Source organism: Microcebus murinus, chromosome 17 (assembly GCF_040939455.1).
Source record: "Microcebus murinus isolate Inina chromosome 17, M.murinus_Inina_mat1.0, whole genome shotgun sequence".
Classification (NCBI taxonomy): domain Eukaryota; kingdom Metazoa; phylum Chordata; class Mammalia; order Primates; family Cheirogaleidae; genus Microcebus; species Microcebus murinus.
Genome location: NC_134120.1, coordinates 42,396,992 through 42,416,602, shown reverse-complemented (window position 1 = coordinate 42,416,602; position 19,611 = coordinate 42,396,992). Strand labels below are relative to the sequence as shown.

The following is a 19,611-nucleotide window of genomic DNA, read 5'->3' as shown; positions in this document are numbered from 1 at the left end:
CCCATCCTCCCACCAAAAATGCCCATCTTGGTGAATCAATCCAAAGGCTGGTTTTCAATTCTCATCTTACTTGACCAATCAGCAAAATATGATACAGTTAATAATTCTCTAAGTTTCAGAACACTTTGTTCACTTAGCTTCTAAGATTTTACACTCTCTTCGCTTCCCTCCTAATTCAATGGCTAATCCTGTTCAGTCTTACAAGTCTTCCTAGAAGGAGTCCTTCATGTTCCCAATGTCAAAATGTTGGAAGGTTCCTGGACTGAATCTTCAGATCTCTTTTCTTACCTACCTTTATTCATTTTTTAAGTGACCTCTTTCAATATCATGCCTTTAAATACCCTGACCTCTTCCCTTAACTCTAAACTAATATACCCAACTGTCTTCTTGACATATCCACACTTGGATATCAATAGGTCACTCAAATTTAATAGGTGCCAAGGCAAACTCTTCAATCTGCTATTCCCCCAGATTCTTAATTTCAGTAATGTCAACACCATTCATCCAATTACTTTGACTTTGAAGTCATCCTTAACTCTGTCCTCCTGTCCTCCACATCCAATCTATCAGCAAATCCTAGATATCATACCAGCTCTACCTACAAAATACATGGTAAAAGCCTAGGTGACATAGTAAGACATCATCCCTACAAGAGATAGAAAAAAATTAGCCAGGCATAGTGGTGTACACCTGCAGTCCTAGCTACTTGAGAGGCTGAGGCAGGAAGACAGCTGAGCCCAGGAGCTCAAGGCTGCACTGAGGTTTGATCACCTCACTGCACTCCAGTCTGTGCAACAGAGACCCTGTCTCAAAAAAAAAAGGTAAATATCCCAAACTGACTACTTCTGATTACCTCCATAGCTATCACACTATTCAAAGCCACCACCATCTCTTACACAAATACAGCACAAGAGCCTTCTAAAAGGTTTCCCTGCTTCACTGCTGTTCAACCGTTTTGCATGCAGCTGCCAAAGGTATGTTTTTAGAAACATGCGTTCAGATCATATTATTCCAGTGCTCAAAACTTTCCAGCAGTATTCTCTCTTCCTCAGAATAAAATCTAAAATCCTATGGGCTACAATAAGGTCTTTCAAAGTCTAGTCTTCAACTATCCCTTGGACCTTATGACTCTCCACCTTCACTCATTTAGCTCCAATTAGAATGGTCTCCTTGCTATACTTCAAATGCACCAAGTATGCTCCAGCTACAGGGCTCTTGCTTGCTATTCCTTCTGCCTGTGCAACACTCTTTTTCCAGGTGTCTGCTCACCATCCTAAATAGCATACAGATTGCATTTTTCTCTTACTCTTGCATTTTCCCTTACTCTGCATATTTCTTTACACAAGGCTTATCATTATCAGACCTATTTGTATCTCACATGGGTTCTTAAAAGAAACAGGAAGCTCCTAAAGCTGATAATATTTATATAGAGTTAGGAACTTAACAGCATTTCCCAAAATGAATTCTATAAAACTTTATAGACAGTCTTCACTTTATATACTAGTATGGGGATGAATAAATGACCATGAAAACTGAAATCATGCAAAACAATAATTAATGGGACATTATCCCATGGCCTTTAAAACTTTTTGTCAAGGCCAGGCGCAGTGGCTCATGCTTGTAATCCTAGCACTCTGGGAGGCCGAGGCGGGTGGATCGCTCAAGATCAGGAGTTCAAGACCAGCCTGAGCAAGATCGAGACCCCATCTCTACTAAAAATAGAAAGAAATTAATTGGCCAACTAAAAATATATAGAAAAAATTAGCCGGGCATGGTGGTACATGCCTGTAGTCCCAGCTACTCGGGAGGCTGAGGCAGGAGGATCACTTGAGCCCAGGAGTTGGAGGTTGCTGTGAGCTAGGCTGATGCTGTGGCACTCTAGCACAGGCCATACAGTGAGACTGTCTCAAAAAATAGAATAAAATAAAATAAAATAAAAATTTGTCAAAATATTAAAAACTCTATTGCTGTCAGTTACAAATACATGGGGAAATGAAAAAAATTTAGTTCACAATAATTTGAAAGATTAAAAACACTGATTTTAAGGCCAGGCATGGTGGCTCGTACCTATAATTTTAGCTATTTGAGAGGCTGAAATAGGATGATTGCTTGAGGCCAGCCTGGGCAATATAGCAAGACTCTGTCTCTAAAAAATAAAAAATAAGTTAAAGTGTTTTAATTCTTTCTAAAAATCTTATCAAGAGTTGTTTGAACAGTGGTTCCCTTCTGCTAATATTATCACTCACAATTGAGAGTGAGCATCTTTTCCTTAGTTTAGCAAATTGTCATGCATATGTTTGGATTAACTTCCAACATTTTTTCCTTTGCACTTTCAATGTTGTGAAACATCTCCAAGAATTTCTTTTTATTTTATTTTATTTTTTATTTTTTTTGAGACAGAGTCTCACTTTGTTGCCCAGGCTAGAGTGAGTACCATGGTGTCAGCCTAGCTCACAGCAACCTCAAACTCCTGGGCTCAGCCAATCCTCCTGCCTCAGCCTCCCGAGTAGCTGGGACTACAGACATGTGCCGCCATGCCCAGCTAATATTTTTCTATATATATTAGTTGGCCAATTAATTTATTTCTATTTATAGTAGAGACGGGGTCTGGCTCTTGCTCAGGCGGGTTTCAAACTCCTGACCTCGAGCAATCCGCCCACCTCGGCCTCCCAGAATGCTAGTATTACAGGCGTGAGCCACTGTACCCAGCCAAGAATTTCTTTAATGTGAAGTATTTTGCCAGTCTTACTTCCTCTGAAACATCTTCATCTTTTTCATCATAATCACTTTTCTCGTTTGTATCAATGAGTTTTGCCTTCATTAAGCACCTGCAGTGCATATCTAGATTCTCTCAAATGGCAGCAGTGTCAACATTCCCATGGTCAGCAATTTCTTCTATAATTCTATTTACATTGGACATGGATTTCATTTCCAGCACTATCACTTTTCATTTCTCTGTTACATTTTTATTTTGTTGGCCAAAGTTTCTCTTTCAATTATACAAGTTTGTAAAATGTCATATAAGTTTATTGTTGGGAGCAAAGGAAGCAACAAACCACAAGCTTTGTTATATGTGTATGAACTGACAGATAAACAGTGACCAATCACTGACAAAATCTAAAAGTGGCATGAATGGTCACTAATCATGACAGGCATCTGTTATTTACATAGTGATTTGCGGACTGAATAGATAACAGCTAAGTTTGTACTTTATGCAATTATTCATTTAATATACCATGGTAAGTGAAATTTGAATGGTGGTGTTGGGGGAACAGGTGTTATTTAACTAAACTGTGGTAAATGAAATTCACGCATATCAGAACTGTACAAAGCGAGGCCTGCCTGTATTTTCATAGGATATGTTTCTTCCTGCATGGAATGAGAATAATAATAGTACTGCTATCTCAGAGATGCTTTGAGAATTAAAGATGACATATAAAGCATCTGAATACAGTGCCTGGCACTAAAGGACATTCACTAAATATTAGCTCTCATTTTTGACAAGTAATATGTCAAAAAAGAAAAGAAAAAGAGCCCATGGTGTATTATAATGATATTAATTAAAAGCAAATCAGTTTCTTTACTATAAAACTTCTCAGACCTTTTAATATACTAATAAGCATGCTAAATCTTCCACAATAATTTACCAATAATTTTAAAAATAATTTTACCAATTATTTTCTTACCAATAATTATTAAAATCTATCTGGACCATAATTTAGCAAATGCTGGAGCAAAGTTCTGATATAATTAGGAAATAATTATATTTTTTATGAAAATAATATTACCCTTTTCAGAATCCTACCATGAAACAAACCATATTCAAAGTTAAATTCCTATCTCCTAAAACTAACAGAATGTTTTCATGTGTGAAAGTCACGCTAGGTGAATAGCCTTGATCTACAATCTATAAAGAACTCCTTCAGATTAATAATAATCAAACCACAGAATATGTAACATGAACAGGCAATTCAGAGAAAACATGCGAATGGCAACACATATGAAGTTATGCAGCTTCACTAATAATCAAAGAAATAAAAATTAAAACAAGATTACATATTTTGCCCATACATTTAGCAAAGATCAGAAAGACTGAGTGCCACTGGATATGTACGGAAATAAGAACTTCCATATGTAGAGATATGACCTCATGCAACCTTTATTGAAACAATTGGACAATGTCCCTCAAATATTTTAATTACTCATATATTTTATCCTTACGACTCTATCTCTAGAATTTATCCTACAAACATCACGCACAAGTACTCAAAGATATCGGCACAAAGATGTTTGTTCTCACTCTGTCACCCTGGGTAGAGTATAGTGGTGTCATCATAGCTCACTGCAGCCTTAAATTTTTGGGCACAAGCAATCCTCCAGCCTCAGCCCCCTGAATAGGTTGGACTACAGGCACATGTCACCACACCCGGCTAATTTTTTACTAGTTTTAGTAGAGATGGGGTCTCGCTCTTGCTCAGGCTGATCTCACACACCTGCCCTCAAGTGATCCTCCTGCTTTGGCCTCCCAGAGTGCTAGCCATTACAGGTGTGAACCACCATGCCCAGCCTGAAATACATTCTTTAACACAAATATGATAATTTGTAAAACTTCTTATATTTGAATATATAATTAGTAAAATTCTGTTTTTGATTTTTCTTTTGTAAGACAGAGTCTCACTCCATTGACCTGAGTAGAGTGCAGTGGCATCATAGCTCATAGCAACCTCAAACTCCTGGGCTCAAGCGGTCCTCCTGTCTCAGCCTCTCAAATAGCTGGGACCACAGATGTGTGCCACTACACCTGGCTAATTTTTTCTATTTTTGGTAGAGACGAGGTCTCACTTTTGCTGAGGCTGGCCTCGAACTCCTGACCTCAAGCAATCCTCCGGCTTCCACCTCCCAGAGTGCTAGGATTACAGGCATGGACCATCATGCCCAGTCATTAAAATACTTTTATAAGGAATTCATACGATTAAAATATTGAATGCTGCCAGAACATTATATAACTTCCTTTTTTATGACACTATAATTTTCTGTGGTATTCTTTTGATTCCGAAATATCAAAATTTAGTCTACAGTCATACCCCCCCTGAACATGCCTGATGTCGTCTGAAATAGCAAAATTTAAATGAAAATTTTTTCATTTGTCCTTGAGGAGATGTTTAAAGCGATGAAAATTTCCTCAATGCTTTTCATCCTATTTTCTTTTTGAAAAGTATCTTTTACTTCTTCAAATCAGATCTCTACATAGTTATTTTTTATATAGTCTATTTTCTACTAAGAAATTCATAAATTATGAGAAACAAAAAGTAATATAATTACTACCCTATAATAAAAGAAAGAGCTATACATTCTCACAAAATATGACATTTTTAAAATAGTTGGTCTCTAAGTTTAGGACAAAAAATATCTATAAACACCTGAACGCTTTTCTCCAAAACTAAAAACTATTTTCTTTATGCACATTGCAGTATGCATTATATTTTTCTTCTTCAAATTTTATGCTATCATATGAAACAATGCTGTAGCAACATCCATTTCTGTGCACACCATACCTTTTCTTAACTATAATAAGTTTCTAAGAAGTGTGCCATCATAATTGTAGTTGCTGTCAGAATCATTATCAATTTTCTTGTTCTTTCCTGGTAACCAAATTTATAGAGAAACGTCTGAACTCCTTTCTGATCTAGCACTGATTGGATCTTGCTGTTGTTCTGAAACTTTAATTGACCTAACAAAATGAAAATACAAAATTTCCACCATGGGCACTAAATGATTTGGGGCTAAAAAAAAATAGGACAAGCACTAGTTGTACACTTGAGTTGTGTGCTTGCTACACTGACTGATTTAACATTTTATTATATCCCTTTATTTGCAGTGTATCATCAAAATTATAAATAATATCTGTATTAATATTTTTAAAGTATATCATTTCATAAATAATTATCAACAGATTAACATTAACTTCCTTTATCTGGGTACATTGCAGTAATCTGTTTTTTACAATCAAAATCTAGAAAATTTTATTACAAATACATTTCATTCTATCTTATTCTCTTAACCTCACCACATTTTGTAACTGAAATAGCTTTAAGCTGTCAATATGCCAAATGTTTTAATAGACAATTAGCAGAACAGAGCGCCACTTACTGGCTTTTAGTTATTATTCACAGAATACATAAAAGAGAAACACTGGAACAATTTCATTTTCTGAGCTTGATAATAAATTTTAATGGACTCACACCACTATAAGGCAAGAGTATAGCAGCAGCTCTGCTGAGTATTCTGATAGAAAATTATTTTAGAATTACCTTTCAATGTTGACACATAGTATCAGAAAACACCCATATAAATCAAGAGAAATTCATATAAAATGCATCCTTAATAAGGAAAATAACCCATAGAGCAGATGTTTTTTAAGAGGTTTATTTTCTCAATTTTCTAGCTCTAAACCAAATGTGGTTATTAATTGATTGGCTTTAAAAAATAATTCAACGATACAGAACCCCTCCCCCGAAAAAATGCCCAAATGACATAAAAATAAATAAGTTTAAAAAGCAGGCTGGGCGCGGTGGCTCACGCCTGTAATCCTAGCACTCTGGGAGGCCGAGGCGGGCGGATTGCTCAAGGTCAGGAGTTCAAAACCAGCCTGAGCGAGACCCCGTCTCTACCATAAAAATAGAAAGAAATTAATTGGCCAACTAATATATATAATATAAAATCAGCCGGGCATGGTGGCTCGTGCCTGTAGTCCCAGCTACTCGGGAAGCTGAGGCAGGAGGATTGCTTGAGCCCAGGAGTCTGAGGTTGCTGTGAGCGAGGCTGACGCCACGGCACTCACTCTAGCCTGGGCAAGAAAGCGAGACTCTGTCTCAAAAAAAAAAAAAAAAAAAACCAAAAAGCTAAAGTGAGCAATTTGTAAATGTAATAAATAAAAATTTAAACTAATTTCAAACTCAACATTACACCTTTGTATGGGCATGATTTTCACTCACTTAAAGCTTACATTTTTATGAATCAGCTAAGAACTTGATATAATAGTTTTATTTACAAAGGCTAATAATAGCACTCTAGTCAAGAAAGACATGAAGCTTAGTTACCTTGATTTGGCTGCATATTCATATTTGGTCTGGGGCCATAGTTTCCCATTGGTTGTCCCTGACTCATTGTCATTTGATTCTGTACTGGCATGCTCTGTGATGATGGCACGGAATGGTTGTAACCTCCCATGGATCCATGGCTACTTGAAGGCATATTCATGGAATTGTTTGTCATATTGAGTTGATTGGGTCCAGGTCCCTGCATAGGCATATGGTTAGGCCCTTTGAAGAAAAAGGATCAGAACCAAATTATGAAAGTTAAACAGATGGTCCATAAAAAAGTACTTTAAAAGGTGTTTTTTTCATTATTATAATACTAATTAATACTAATTAATACTAATTATAATACTAAACAATAACTTGAGTTTTTAATCAACAGCAAACAAATGACAGCAAATACTGAGACAGATGTTGTTATTCCCATTTTACAGATTAAGAAACTGATGGTTTTGAAAAGCCAGAAACATTTTGAAAAAGAATAATAATGGAGGACTAGCTGTATAAGACAGCAAAACATTATCATAAAGTTGGAGTAATTATTATAAAAGTGTAAATACTAGAACATAAATGAGCAAACAGAATAGCGTCTAAAAACAGACCCAATAGATAGGTTAGTAAATGATAATAATGGTGATATTAAGTGTCAGTAGGCAATAGAAAACTAATTCAGTAAATGGTATTGTGACAACTGGGTAGCCATCTGGAAAAATAACAAGTTGGATTGCTATCTCATTCCTTCCACTAATTCCATATTGATAAAAAATTTAAACTTGAAAAAAGAAAACAAGGAATCATACAAGAATTTCAAAAAGAAGAATTTTAAAAATAATCTTGGAATAGTAAAGCCTTCTTAAGTATGCCAGAAAACCCAGAGCCACAAAATATTAATCAAACCATATAAAAATAAAAAATGTAAACATGACCAAAAACAATTCCAAAATAATAAAAAGATAAATTGGGAGAAAAAAATAACAATACATATCACAGACCAAACTAATTACTTAAGATATAAAGTAAGTTGGCCGGGCACGGTGGCTCACGCCAGTAATCCTAGCACTCTGGGAGGCTGAGGCGGGCGGATTGCTCGAGGTCAGGAGTTTGAAACCAGCCTGAACAAGAGCGAGACCCCCGTCTCTACTATAAATAGAAAGAAATTAATTGGCCAACTAATATATATAGAAAAAATTAGCCAGGCATGGTGGCGCATGCCTGTAGTCCCAGCTACTCGGGAGGCTGAGGCAGGAGAATTGCCTGAGCCCAGGAGTTTGAGGAGCTAGGCTGATACCACAGCACTCACTCTAGCCTGGACAACAAAGCGGGACTCTGTCTCAAAAAAAAAAAAAAAAAAAAAGGATATAAAGTAAGTAAAGAGACCACCATCAGTAATAGAATGGGCAAAGGACATAAAGTTCTCTAAGTTCATAAACTACAAAAAAGGTTCATAAACATAAAAAGATTGATTGCTTCACTTATAACAAAAAGGAAAATCACAATTACGAGAGCCAACATTCATCTTCCAGATTCTCAAAAATCAAAAGTTTGCTCCAACTATATTACAAAGAAAGAAGCACTTTCAAAACTGTTGAAAGAATAAAAATGTTGTTTATATTCCATGGGGAACCAAGCTGAAAGAAATCTGTGATGACAAAGAGCAATTCAAATGAAGTACAGTAGTCCCTCAGTATCTGTGGGGGATTGGTACCAGGACCTCCCACAGATTCCAAAATATGTGAAACCTCGAGTCCCTGATAGAAAATGGTATAGTAGGCCGGGCGCAGGGGCTCACGCCTGTAATCCTAGCACTTTGGGAGGCCAAAGCGGGAGGACTGCTTGAGCTCAGGAGTTCAAGACCAGCCTGAACAAGAGCAAGACCCTGTCTCTACTAAAAATACAAAGAAACTAGCCAAACAACTAAAAATGGAAAAAATTAGCCAGGCATGGTGGCACATGCCTGTAGTCCCAGATACTCGGGAGGCTGAGGCAGAAGAATGGCTTGAGCCCAGGAGTTTGAGGTTGCTGTGAGCTAGGCTGACGCCCTGGCACTCTAGCCCAGGCAACAGAGTGAGACTCTGTCTCAAAAAAAAAAAAAAAATTAAAATTAAATAAATAAATAAATAAATAATGGTATTGTATTTGCACATAACCCATGCACATCTTCCCGTATACTTAATCATCTTTAGATTACTTACAGTACCCAATACAATGTAAATGATACATAAATAGTTGTTATACTGTATTGTTTAGGGAATAATGACAAGAAAAAAAGTCTGTACATGTTCAGTAAAGACACAATTGTTTTTTCCCGATTATTTCTGATCCATAATTGATGAATCCAGATGTAGAACCCACAGATATGGAGGGCTGACTATACTATTTTTATATAGAGCAATGTGAGATTCCAAGATGGCGGCATAGGGGCAAAGTGGCTTCACTCTTCCCAATGGAAAATGAAAAACAAATATATAGTGCCTAGATTTTCATCAGCAACAACCCAGAGCTCAGGTATGAGAATGATGCAGTTTTTGGAGCAACAGAAAAGAGGGAAAACTATGAAAAGAGAGTAGGAAACTCAGACTTCCACACTGGCAACACATCCTCCCCACCTACCCCCGCCACACCTCCATGCCTGGCATTAAGGGCAAGGGAGAACTCTCCCCTCAATCCATGGTTTCTACACTGGAAAAAGTGAAGTTCAAGTAGTAAACCAGCTTCCCCACCTCCTTGAGTTCGCTGGCAGGAAACTTGTCCTTGCCTTGGCCCACTGGAATCATCATGACTGCCGAAAAGGAAAGATATTCCTGAGGACAGGCAGAGATAAAGGAGGAAGGCTACCATCCCAGCCCTGGAAACTTGGTCAAATGAGATAGCAAATCAGAGTGGTTGGTCAGCAGGACTCATGCAATAGGAGATACATTCTACAGGTTCCCTGGGCACAAATCCCTACCCAGCCTTTCCACACTGCCCAGATAAACCCTTTGGGACCTTCCCCATTCGGGACAGGCAGCACTCCAACCATTTACTAGAGCCAAGGTGAACCTGGGCTTAAGGCACTATCTAGAGCCGAAAAGAAGGCAACAACCTAGTGGCAAAAATTTGCTTAGCAAAGACATTCAATAAAAAAAAAAAGAAGCTGGACAGAGAAAACTGGAATATCTAACTAATCCATCAATGCAAAGACATAGATGTACACCCACAAGAAACAACAAACATGGAACCACAACCTCCCCAAAAGGACAAAGTAAAAATCCAGTGACTGACCCTAACAAAATGTTGGTTTGTGAGGTCTCTGACCAAGAATTCAAAATAGAAGTTTTAAGGCAACTCAGCGATCTCTAAGATAATACAGAAAAGCAATTCAGAAATTTAAGAGATTGAAATAATAATAAAAAAACAAACAAACAGAAATCTTGGAACTTAGAAATATATTTGCTGAACTGAAGAACTCTTTAGAGGTTACCAACAGCAGAATGAACCACACTGAGAAAAGAATCAGCAAGCTTTAAGGCTGGCTATATGAAAATATGCAGAGAAAAAAAGGAAAAAAGACTGCCTACAAGATATAGAAAATTAGCTCCAAAGACAAAATCTATGAATTATCAGTGTTCAAGAGGAATCTGAGCAAAAGCAAGGGCCAGAAAGCTTATTCAAAGAAGTAACAGAAAACTTTCCAAAACTTGAGAAAGATATAAATATCCAGAAAGGATACAAGAAAGGTCCTAGAACACCAAACAGATTCAACTCAAAAAAGGCTATCCCAGGACAAACAATATTCAAACTCTCAAAAGTCAAGGACAAAGAAAGGATCCTAAAAGCAGCAAGAAAAAAGCAGCAAATAACATAAAAGGAGTTCCAATTCGTCTGGCAACAGACTTTTCCATGAAAATCATATAGGCCAGGAGGGAATGGAAATGACATTTTCATAGTGCTCAAAGAAAACAAAAACTGTCTTCCAAGAATATTGTACCCAGCAAAATTATCATTCAAATATGAAGGAAACATAAAGTCTTTCACAGACAAACAAAAGCTGAGAGAATTCATCACCACCAGACCCATCTTTTAAGAAATGCTAAAGAGAGATCATCAACCCGAAAAAAAAAAAAAGAAAAAAAAACTACTAATGTACAAAAGAAAACTTTTCAAGGTTGAAAACATACTGGTAAAATTAATACTCTATTACTGCATTTGTGGTGTACAATTTGGAAATAACTATCAAATTTTAAAATGTATATATAAGGTCGGGCGCGGTGGCTCACGCCTGTAATCCTAGCACTCTGGGAGGCCGAGGCGGGCAGATTGCTCAAGGTCAGGAGCTTGAAACCAGCCTGAGCAAGAGCGTCTGTACTATAAATAGAAAGAAATTAATTGGCCAACTAATATATATAGAAAAAAATAGCCGGGCATGGTGGCGCATGCCTATAGTCCCAGCTACTCGGGAGGCTGAAACAGGAGGATGGCTTGAGCCCAGGAGTTTGAGGTTGCTGTCAGCTAGGCTGACGCCATGGCACTCACTCTAGCCTGGGCAACAAAGTGAGACTCTGTCTCAAAAATAAATAAATGAATAAATAAATAAACAAAATGCATATATACCTTTAATTTAGTGATGTTAGTTCTACGAATTTATCCCACAGATTACACAATTATTTGTGTACACCTCTGTGGAGATGAAAAAACACACATATATATGCATTATATATATTTACAGGCATATTCATGGCAGCATAATTTGTAATATCAAAGAACTAAAAACCTATTTTTCCATCAAGAGAAATATTCAAATAAATTAAAGTATACCCATAAAAAAGAAAGTCATACAGTCACCAATAAGATAGCCCTTTATGTACTGAATGTATGATGGTCTCCAAGATTATCTTTAAGAGAGAAAGAAAAGATACGAAACACTATTTAATGGGTGCTACTTTTTTATTTTATTTTATTTTATTTTATTTTTAGTTTAGTTTAGTTTAGTTTAGTCTCGCTCTACTGCCCAGGCTAGAGTGCCGTGGCGTCAGCCTAGCTCACAGCAACCTCGAACTCCTAGGCTCAAGCAATCCTCCTGCCTCAGCCTCCCGAGTAGCTGAGACTACAGGCATGTGCCACCATGCCCAGCTAATATTTTCTATATTTTAGTTGGCCAATTAATTTCTTTCTATTTTTTAGTAGAGATAGGGTCTCGCTCTTGCTCAGGCTGGTTTTGAACTCCTAACCTTGACCGATCCTCTCACCTTGGCTTCCCAGAGTTAGAATTACAGGCGTGAGCCACCATACCCAACCCCATTTGTGTTTTTTTTTTTTTAAATAATAAGAAACAAATACATACATGCAGTTTTGTACATAGAGTATCCCCTGAAGGATAACTAGACACCAATGCCTCTCTGGAACTCAGTCTGGCTGTATACCCTTTGGTACCTTTTGATTTTGGCATCACAGGCATGCATTATCTAGTTTTTAAAAAATCAATTAATTTATTTTAAACAGGAACTTGAGACTTAGAGGTTATTTGACCAAGATCAAACAGCATATAAGTATCTCTGAAACTGGGATTATAAAGTGAAATATTAAAAACAAAACTAAAATAGGAAATAAAGAGCCAAGATGCAAATCTGTGTGCATAAAAAGGTTGGGTAAATGATAAAAGCAGCAAATAAAGAAAACATAAGTTATTGGCCTCCCAATTACTTGTACACCTAACCATAACTTCATTAACTATTGTCAGGGGAATCTTAACTATTATTTTGGAAGCTCTACAGTATTCTGGACAACCTAGGTCATAACTGGTTCATAATCTCTGGCTTATAAAAGAATGTAACTACTCCAGATGGCCTTACACAAAATATAAAATGTCATGCTATCAGTAACTGCATTGTTGCTCAAATGCTTCTTCAGTTTTAGGCTTGAATGTTGAGAAGACAAGTCAAAGTCAAGACTTGTCCTGAGAAGACAAGTCAAAATCCTAATTAAAGTTCCCACCATGAAAAGTCACAAAACCCCTAACTAGCTAACCTGCACTAGCAATACCTTTCCAGTTAAAAAACGATGTGTTCTGGTGAGCTAAATGGGGATGCGGCAAGAAAGTTTCTCCTGACTACAATCTGACTATAAGCCGAAAAGTAGTCTTCCATACCGTAAGCCCTCAATGTTGCAAGCCTTAGGAGGAAATAGGAGACAGCCACTGGAATACCACTGCCCTTCTACAAGAGCAGTCGTGCATCAATCTTCTATAAACCAAGCTATCTTGCCTCTTTTGTACTGTGCTCTCATTTCTTTTATTATGCCCATCATCTTTGGACACCAATGCTATCAAACAACACAATCAGCTAGAAAACAACACTATCTTAAGGATGTTAATTACTAATCTTTTTTTTTTTTTTTTTTTTTTTTTAGAGACAGGGTCTTGCTTTGCTGCCGAGGCTGGAGTACAGTGGCCAAATCAGAGCTCACTGCAATCTCGAACTCTTGGGCTCAAGTGATCCTCTTGCCTCTGCCTCCCAAAGCACCAGGACTGCAGGTGTGAGCCACGACACCCAGCCTCTAATCACTAATTTTAATAATAAATTGTTCTGTTATTTATTTATTTATTTATTTTTGAGACAGAGTCTCACTGTTGCCTGGGCTAGAGTGCCGTGGTGTCAGACTAGCTCGCAGCACCCTCAAACTCCTGGGCTTAAGCAATCATCCTGCCTCAGCCTCCCAGGTAGCTGGGACTACAGGCATGTGCCACCATGCCCGGCTAATTTTATAGATATTTTTAGTTGTCTGGCTAATTTCTTTCTATTTCTAGTAGAGAGGGGGTCTTGTTCTTGCTCAGGCTGGTCTCAAACTCCTCAGCTCAAATGACCTTCTGGCCTTGGCCTCCTAGAGTGCTAGGACTACAGGCATGAGCCACCATGCCAAGCCTTTGCTGTTATTTTAATTTACTTCCATTATTGCTAATTGTTTCTTTTTGTTAATAAAAACAACTTTTGTCTTTAGAAAGTAAAAATATTCTCATATAAAATGTAGAGAATACTCCACCAAAAATTATGGCTATAGGTTGTTGCTGTTGTTACAAAAACAAAATAGTTTAAAGATACTTTTTAGACTTAAAATTCAAACCAGTAAAAGGTAACTAAATAAGCATCCAATGGCCTAAAGATACTCCAGTGACTCCATACTTAAAATGGATAAATGAAAAGGAAATGGCTCACTGTATAAGAAAGTTCACATTATTTTTCAGCTTTTAATTTTGCTTTAAAATCAATTCCCATTTTTATGTTATGCTACAAACATATGCATTCAAACAAATCTAAAATCAGCTTCAATAATATCAATAAGAAAAATACTAAATACACTAGCACTTTAGAGACTGTTGTTTCTTTTCCCCCATGTGTTTTTCCCACTGATACTGTTTCTGAGATCAATCAATTTTTAAGTAAATAAAAACTCAGGGAAATATTATAGTACTTTTTTTAAAAAACAAATTTTAATTCTTAAGCCATGGCATAATGCCTTTTTTTCAAAAAAGCTTCTAACCAACTGTATTGCATAGTTTCAGACAGACTAAATTTAGCCAGTTCTGTTCATCAGAGGAATGCTGTGTGTCAGCTACATCAAAGCCCAAGGGCAGCCTGATAAACACTGAATACAGGTCACGTAGCTCTGTAGCTAACAAACTCTAAGAGAGCTTGTACTCGGGGGCATTCAAAGCAGTTTTGTCATCAACAATCTAGTATCCCTTGAGCCCCCATGTCGTTTCAGTTGCTAAGCAACTCTGGTGTTAATGTCTTAGAGGAGAAAAACTTACCAGGCATCTGGCCGTTCATCTGGTTCTGCATGTGTGGTGCAGGAGGACCCCCACCTACCATTCCATCTGAAGGCATGTTGTGAGAGCGTGGAGGTGGGGGAGGGCCGCTCTGATTCATCCCTCCAGGACCCATAGGCATATTCTGTGTGGGTGGCTGAAAGAACACAGTTTAGTAAAACAAGAGAAACAGTTAGACTAATATATTAAAGATGCATATGGTATAACAGTTGTCTATATTATTAAACTGCATAGGAATAAAAACACAAATGCATTTCAATTTCTTCTCATGCATTTTAATCATGAACTTAATATAATAGCATCATATTTTATACCCAAAACTTTAAAGTATATTTTACTTTATAAAATCTCAATACTGAAAATAAAAATTTTGACATTCTATACAAAAAGAATTCTCATTTATTTATACAGAAAATTTCTAATGTGTCTATTGTTATGATTCAAATTATGTTAAAAAATTAAGTCTCCTTTCATTATTATTTAGATATATTTATTATTAATCATGAATTTTACCTGAAAAGGTACAATAACAACTAGAAAAGTCATAAGTCCCAAAATGTTATATATTTTATACTGTTGGAGGGCGTGATAACGGCAGCAGAGGAATGTTTTATAATATAGACAACAGTTCAGTTCAACATTTTTTGTGCCGATTACTGCTATAGATCGGAAATGTTACTGATGGCCTCCAAGGGTACAGAGACAGCTGCCTCAAAAGGATGCCTTTGGCAAACTTCCTAATGAAATTTTGAAGAAAACCACTGACTAACCTTGAGAGTTCACAAAAGGGTGAAAGGAAAAACATAAATATAAGATGGACTGCAACACCTGGCTTCCTTCTTAGGGTTATTTTGGTAGCAAAAGCGAATGGTTAGTTTCTTTCCAAACCCCCATTTTTAATCTTGCAGGAGGGAGGCTTTATTCTTTACAAATCTACCTGTCTTCTTTCTCCACTTCAAAGTTCGAAATCTAATACTAATTTCTATAATGTCAGTGGTTCTCTTCCTCCCACATTTTTAGATGGTCATTTAATTATGGTGTACCTTTCCAGACTTTCTGAACACAATTCTCTCTGGCACACTTAATATAGACATACATTGTTCTTTAGCCATTACATATAAACACTCGAACTGCTAATCAGTTAATAATCACAAACATTTAAATAAACAACCAAGCGCTATTCTAATAGCACCCATTCAAAAATCAGAATTTCAATTTCTTTACTCCTAAATCCAGATAATACCTGCTCTTTATTTTTTCTTCAATTCTTATCTTAAATTTTTTTTTTTTTTTTTTTTTTTTTTTGAGACAGAGTCTCACTTTGTTGTCCAGGCTAGAGTGAGTGCCGTGGCGTCAGCCTAGCTCACAGCAACCTCAAACTCCTGGGCTCAAGCGATCCTCCTGCCTCAGCCTCCCGAGTAGCTGGGACTACAGGCATGCGCCACCATGCCCGGCTAATTTTTTTTATATATATATCAGTTGGCCAATTAATTTCTTTCTATTTATAGTAGAGACGGGGTCTCGCTCTTGCTCAGGCTGGTTTTGAACTCCTGACCTTGAGCAATCCGCCCGCCTCGGCCTCCCAAGAGCTAGGATTACAGGCGTGAGCCACAGTGCCCGGCCTCTTATCTTAAATTTTTTATCCAACTTGTATTCTTTAAACATTTAATAACCTTAAGTTTTTACACACACACACAAAAATCAACTCAGTGTCACATACCTTACTTTTAATTAACCTTTTTATTTATAATGATGGTAACAGCAACTAAGGATGTTTTATTAGTTAAATTATTAAAAAATGGCCTCACTATTGAGAGTGAAAAATGAATTTTTAACAGAAATTTGGACAAGAATATAGGAGGAAGGATTTTTGTTTTCACACAGAAGAGGGGTCAAGGTCACCCAGGTTTGGAAAAATAATGGAAATAGAGGATAATAAAATGACATCTCTAAAAAGCTAAGACAAAAGAAGAAAATATGAAAATAAACCAATCAAGCTACAATTTGGTGCTAATAGAAAATATTCTTTATGTGAAGATAAAATAAAAATCGTTTCAGATGAACAAAAAGGCAAGAGACCTTGTTAGAAGAATACATCAAACTAAAAAAAAATGACCTCACATGGAAGCACAGAACTGGATTAGTTAATGGAGAGGAATGGAAAATATATGTTGATAAATATAAATTAATACTGGCATTTAAAATAATAGTAACAGGCCAGGTGCGGTGGCTCACGCCTATAATCCTAGCACTCTGGGAGGCCGAGGCGGGTGGATTGTTCGAGGTCAGGAGTTCGAAACCAGCCTAGCGAGACCCCGTCTCTACTATAAATAGAAAACAAATTAATTGGCCAACTAATATATATATATATGAAATTAACCGGGCATGGTGGCACATGCCTATAGTCCCAGCTACTCGGGAGGCTGAGGCAGAAGGATTGCTTGAGCCCAGGAGTTTGAGGTTGCTGTGAGCTAGGCTGACGCCACAGCACTCACTCTAGCCTGGGCAACGAAGCGAGACTCTGTCTCAAATAGTAACAATGATTGTTTGGCTTAAACATATGTAGAAATATAAAATATAGAACCCGACAAACACAAAAGACAGCAAGTTAAATGAAGTTAAATTGTCAAAAGGTGCTTACATTTTTCAGCAAGTGTTAAAAGTATAAATTTAGGCCGGTGTAGTGGCTCACACCTGTAATCCTAGATCTTTGGGGAGGTTGAGATAGGAGGATCACTTGAGATCAGGAGCTCAAGACCAGCCTAGACAACACAGAAAGACCCCCATCTCTACAAAAAATTTAAAAATTAGCCGGGACGGTGTCATGCACCTGTAGTCACAGCCACTTGGGAGGCTGAGGTAGGAGGATCATTTGAGCCAAGGAGTTTGAAGTTGTAGTGAACTATGATCACACCACTGCACTCTAACCCAAACAACACAGTAAGACTTTGTCTCAAAAGAGAAATAAATAAATAAAAATAAAGAAAATTAAGAAAGCCAAAAGCTAATTCTTTGAGAATATTAATAATTGATAACCTCTAGTAGGAATAATAAAAAAAAGAGAATATTCAAATTATAGAGAAATTAAAAGGGGGGCATCCGTACATACCCTGTAGACAGTGAGAACATAGTAAGAGGACATTAAGAACAACTTTATGACAATGCATTTGATATTTAGATGAAATAGACTATTCTTTAAAAAATAAAGCTAACAGAAACTGACACAAAGTATAAGAAAATTTGAACAATTCTCTGTTAGAGAATTTGAATTCATAATTTCAAATCTTCCCTAAAGAAATTTCCTGACTCAGGTGACACCACTAGGAATTCTAAACCATTAAAAAATAAAAAATATCTAACACCAATCATATACAATCTTTCAGGGAATAAAAAACCAGGGTGGGCCGGGTGCTGTGGCTCACGCCTGTAATCCTAGCTCTTGGGAGGCTGAGGCGGGCGGATTGCTCAAGGTCAGGAGTTCAAAACCAGCCTGAGCAAGAGCGAGACCCCGTCTCTACTATAAATAGAAAGAAATTAATTGGCCAATTGATATATATATAAAAAAATTAGCCGGGCATGGTGGCGCATGCCTGTAGTCCCAGCTACCTGGGAGGCTGAGGCAGAAGGATCACTCGAGCCCAGGAGTTTGAGGTTGCTGTGAGCGAGGCTGACGCCACGGCACTCACTCTAGCCTGGGCAACAAAGCGAGACTCTGTCTCAAAAAAAAAAAAAAAAAAAAAAAAAAATCCAGACTTATTAAAAACATAATACATTATAACTGCAAAGTTCACTCCAGGAATGCAAGCTGATTTCACTTTTGAAAATTAATCAATGTAATTCACCTAATTAGCAAAGTAAAATCCATATAATCATCTCAATAGATAAAGAAAAAGAATATGATAAAATTCGATACCCACTCATAATAAAAACTTTCAGAAATTAAGAATAAAAGGAGCATTCTTAATCTAATAAACCTAATATATAGGCTAGGCATGGTGGCTCACGCCTGTGAGGCCAAGGCAAGAGGACTGCTTAAGGTCATGAGTTCAAGACTAGCCTGAGCAAGAGTGAGACCCCCCGCCTCTACTATAAATAGAAAGAAATTAATTGGCCAACTAAAAATATATATTAAAAAAAAAATTAGGAGGAGGATCAAGATGGCGGACGAGAAACACCGCCAGAAAGAGTGTCTCTGCAGAAAAAACAGATTCTAGCAGAAATTAGAAAAAAGAAGCAAGAAGGCGAGCATACAGCAGACGAGGGCCGGAAGGAGGGATATCTGAGACCCCGGGAGACTCCACGGGAAGAGGCTGCAGAGGAGAACTGGAAGCTGAGACCACCACCGGAGCAGCCCAGAGACCAGCGGGAAAGGTAGGTGGATAAATCCTTTCCCCTCCCCTGCATTTGGGACTGCTGGTGGCTCCCCAGCGGGTGGAGAGACCTGCGGACACCAGCCCAGAGACGGCCGCCGCTAGCTAGCGGTGAGCCTGTAGCGGACACGGCACCAGACTCCCAAATCCCTCGGGGCACCTCCATGTGCACAGACCCGAGCCGCGCGCAGGCGCCATATTGCCTCCTTCTCCCCTCCCCCGACCCTACCTGCGGCTGCCCAGAGAGACAATACAGCCACCAGCCGGAGGCACCTCCAGGGAACGGGACCTTCCCTTTTGGGACCCTACAGCTGACTAAGGGGAACTCAGACTGTGAGCGCCC

The 19,611-nt window shown here is 37.7% G+C and overlaps 1 protein-coding gene across 2 annotated transcripts in view; it reads right to left on the bottom strand.

Moving 5' to 3' along the window:
- The window catches only part of SS18 (SS18 subunit of BAF chromatin remodeling complex), a 79,743-nt gene that overhangs the window by 27,651 nt on the left and 32,481 nt on the right, over positions 1-19,611 (bottom strand). For both annotated transcript variants that reach the window (XM_012740442.3, XM_012740444.3), the window contains exons 4-5: positions 14,881-15,034; positions 7,101-7,322 (exon numbers count right to left, since the gene is read on the bottom strand). In XM_012740442.3, the coding sequence (XP_012595896.1) occupies positions 7,101-7,322; positions 14,881-15,034 (376 nt within the window). The remainder of the gene's footprint in view (positions 1-7,100; positions 7,323-14,880; positions 15,035-19,611) is intronic.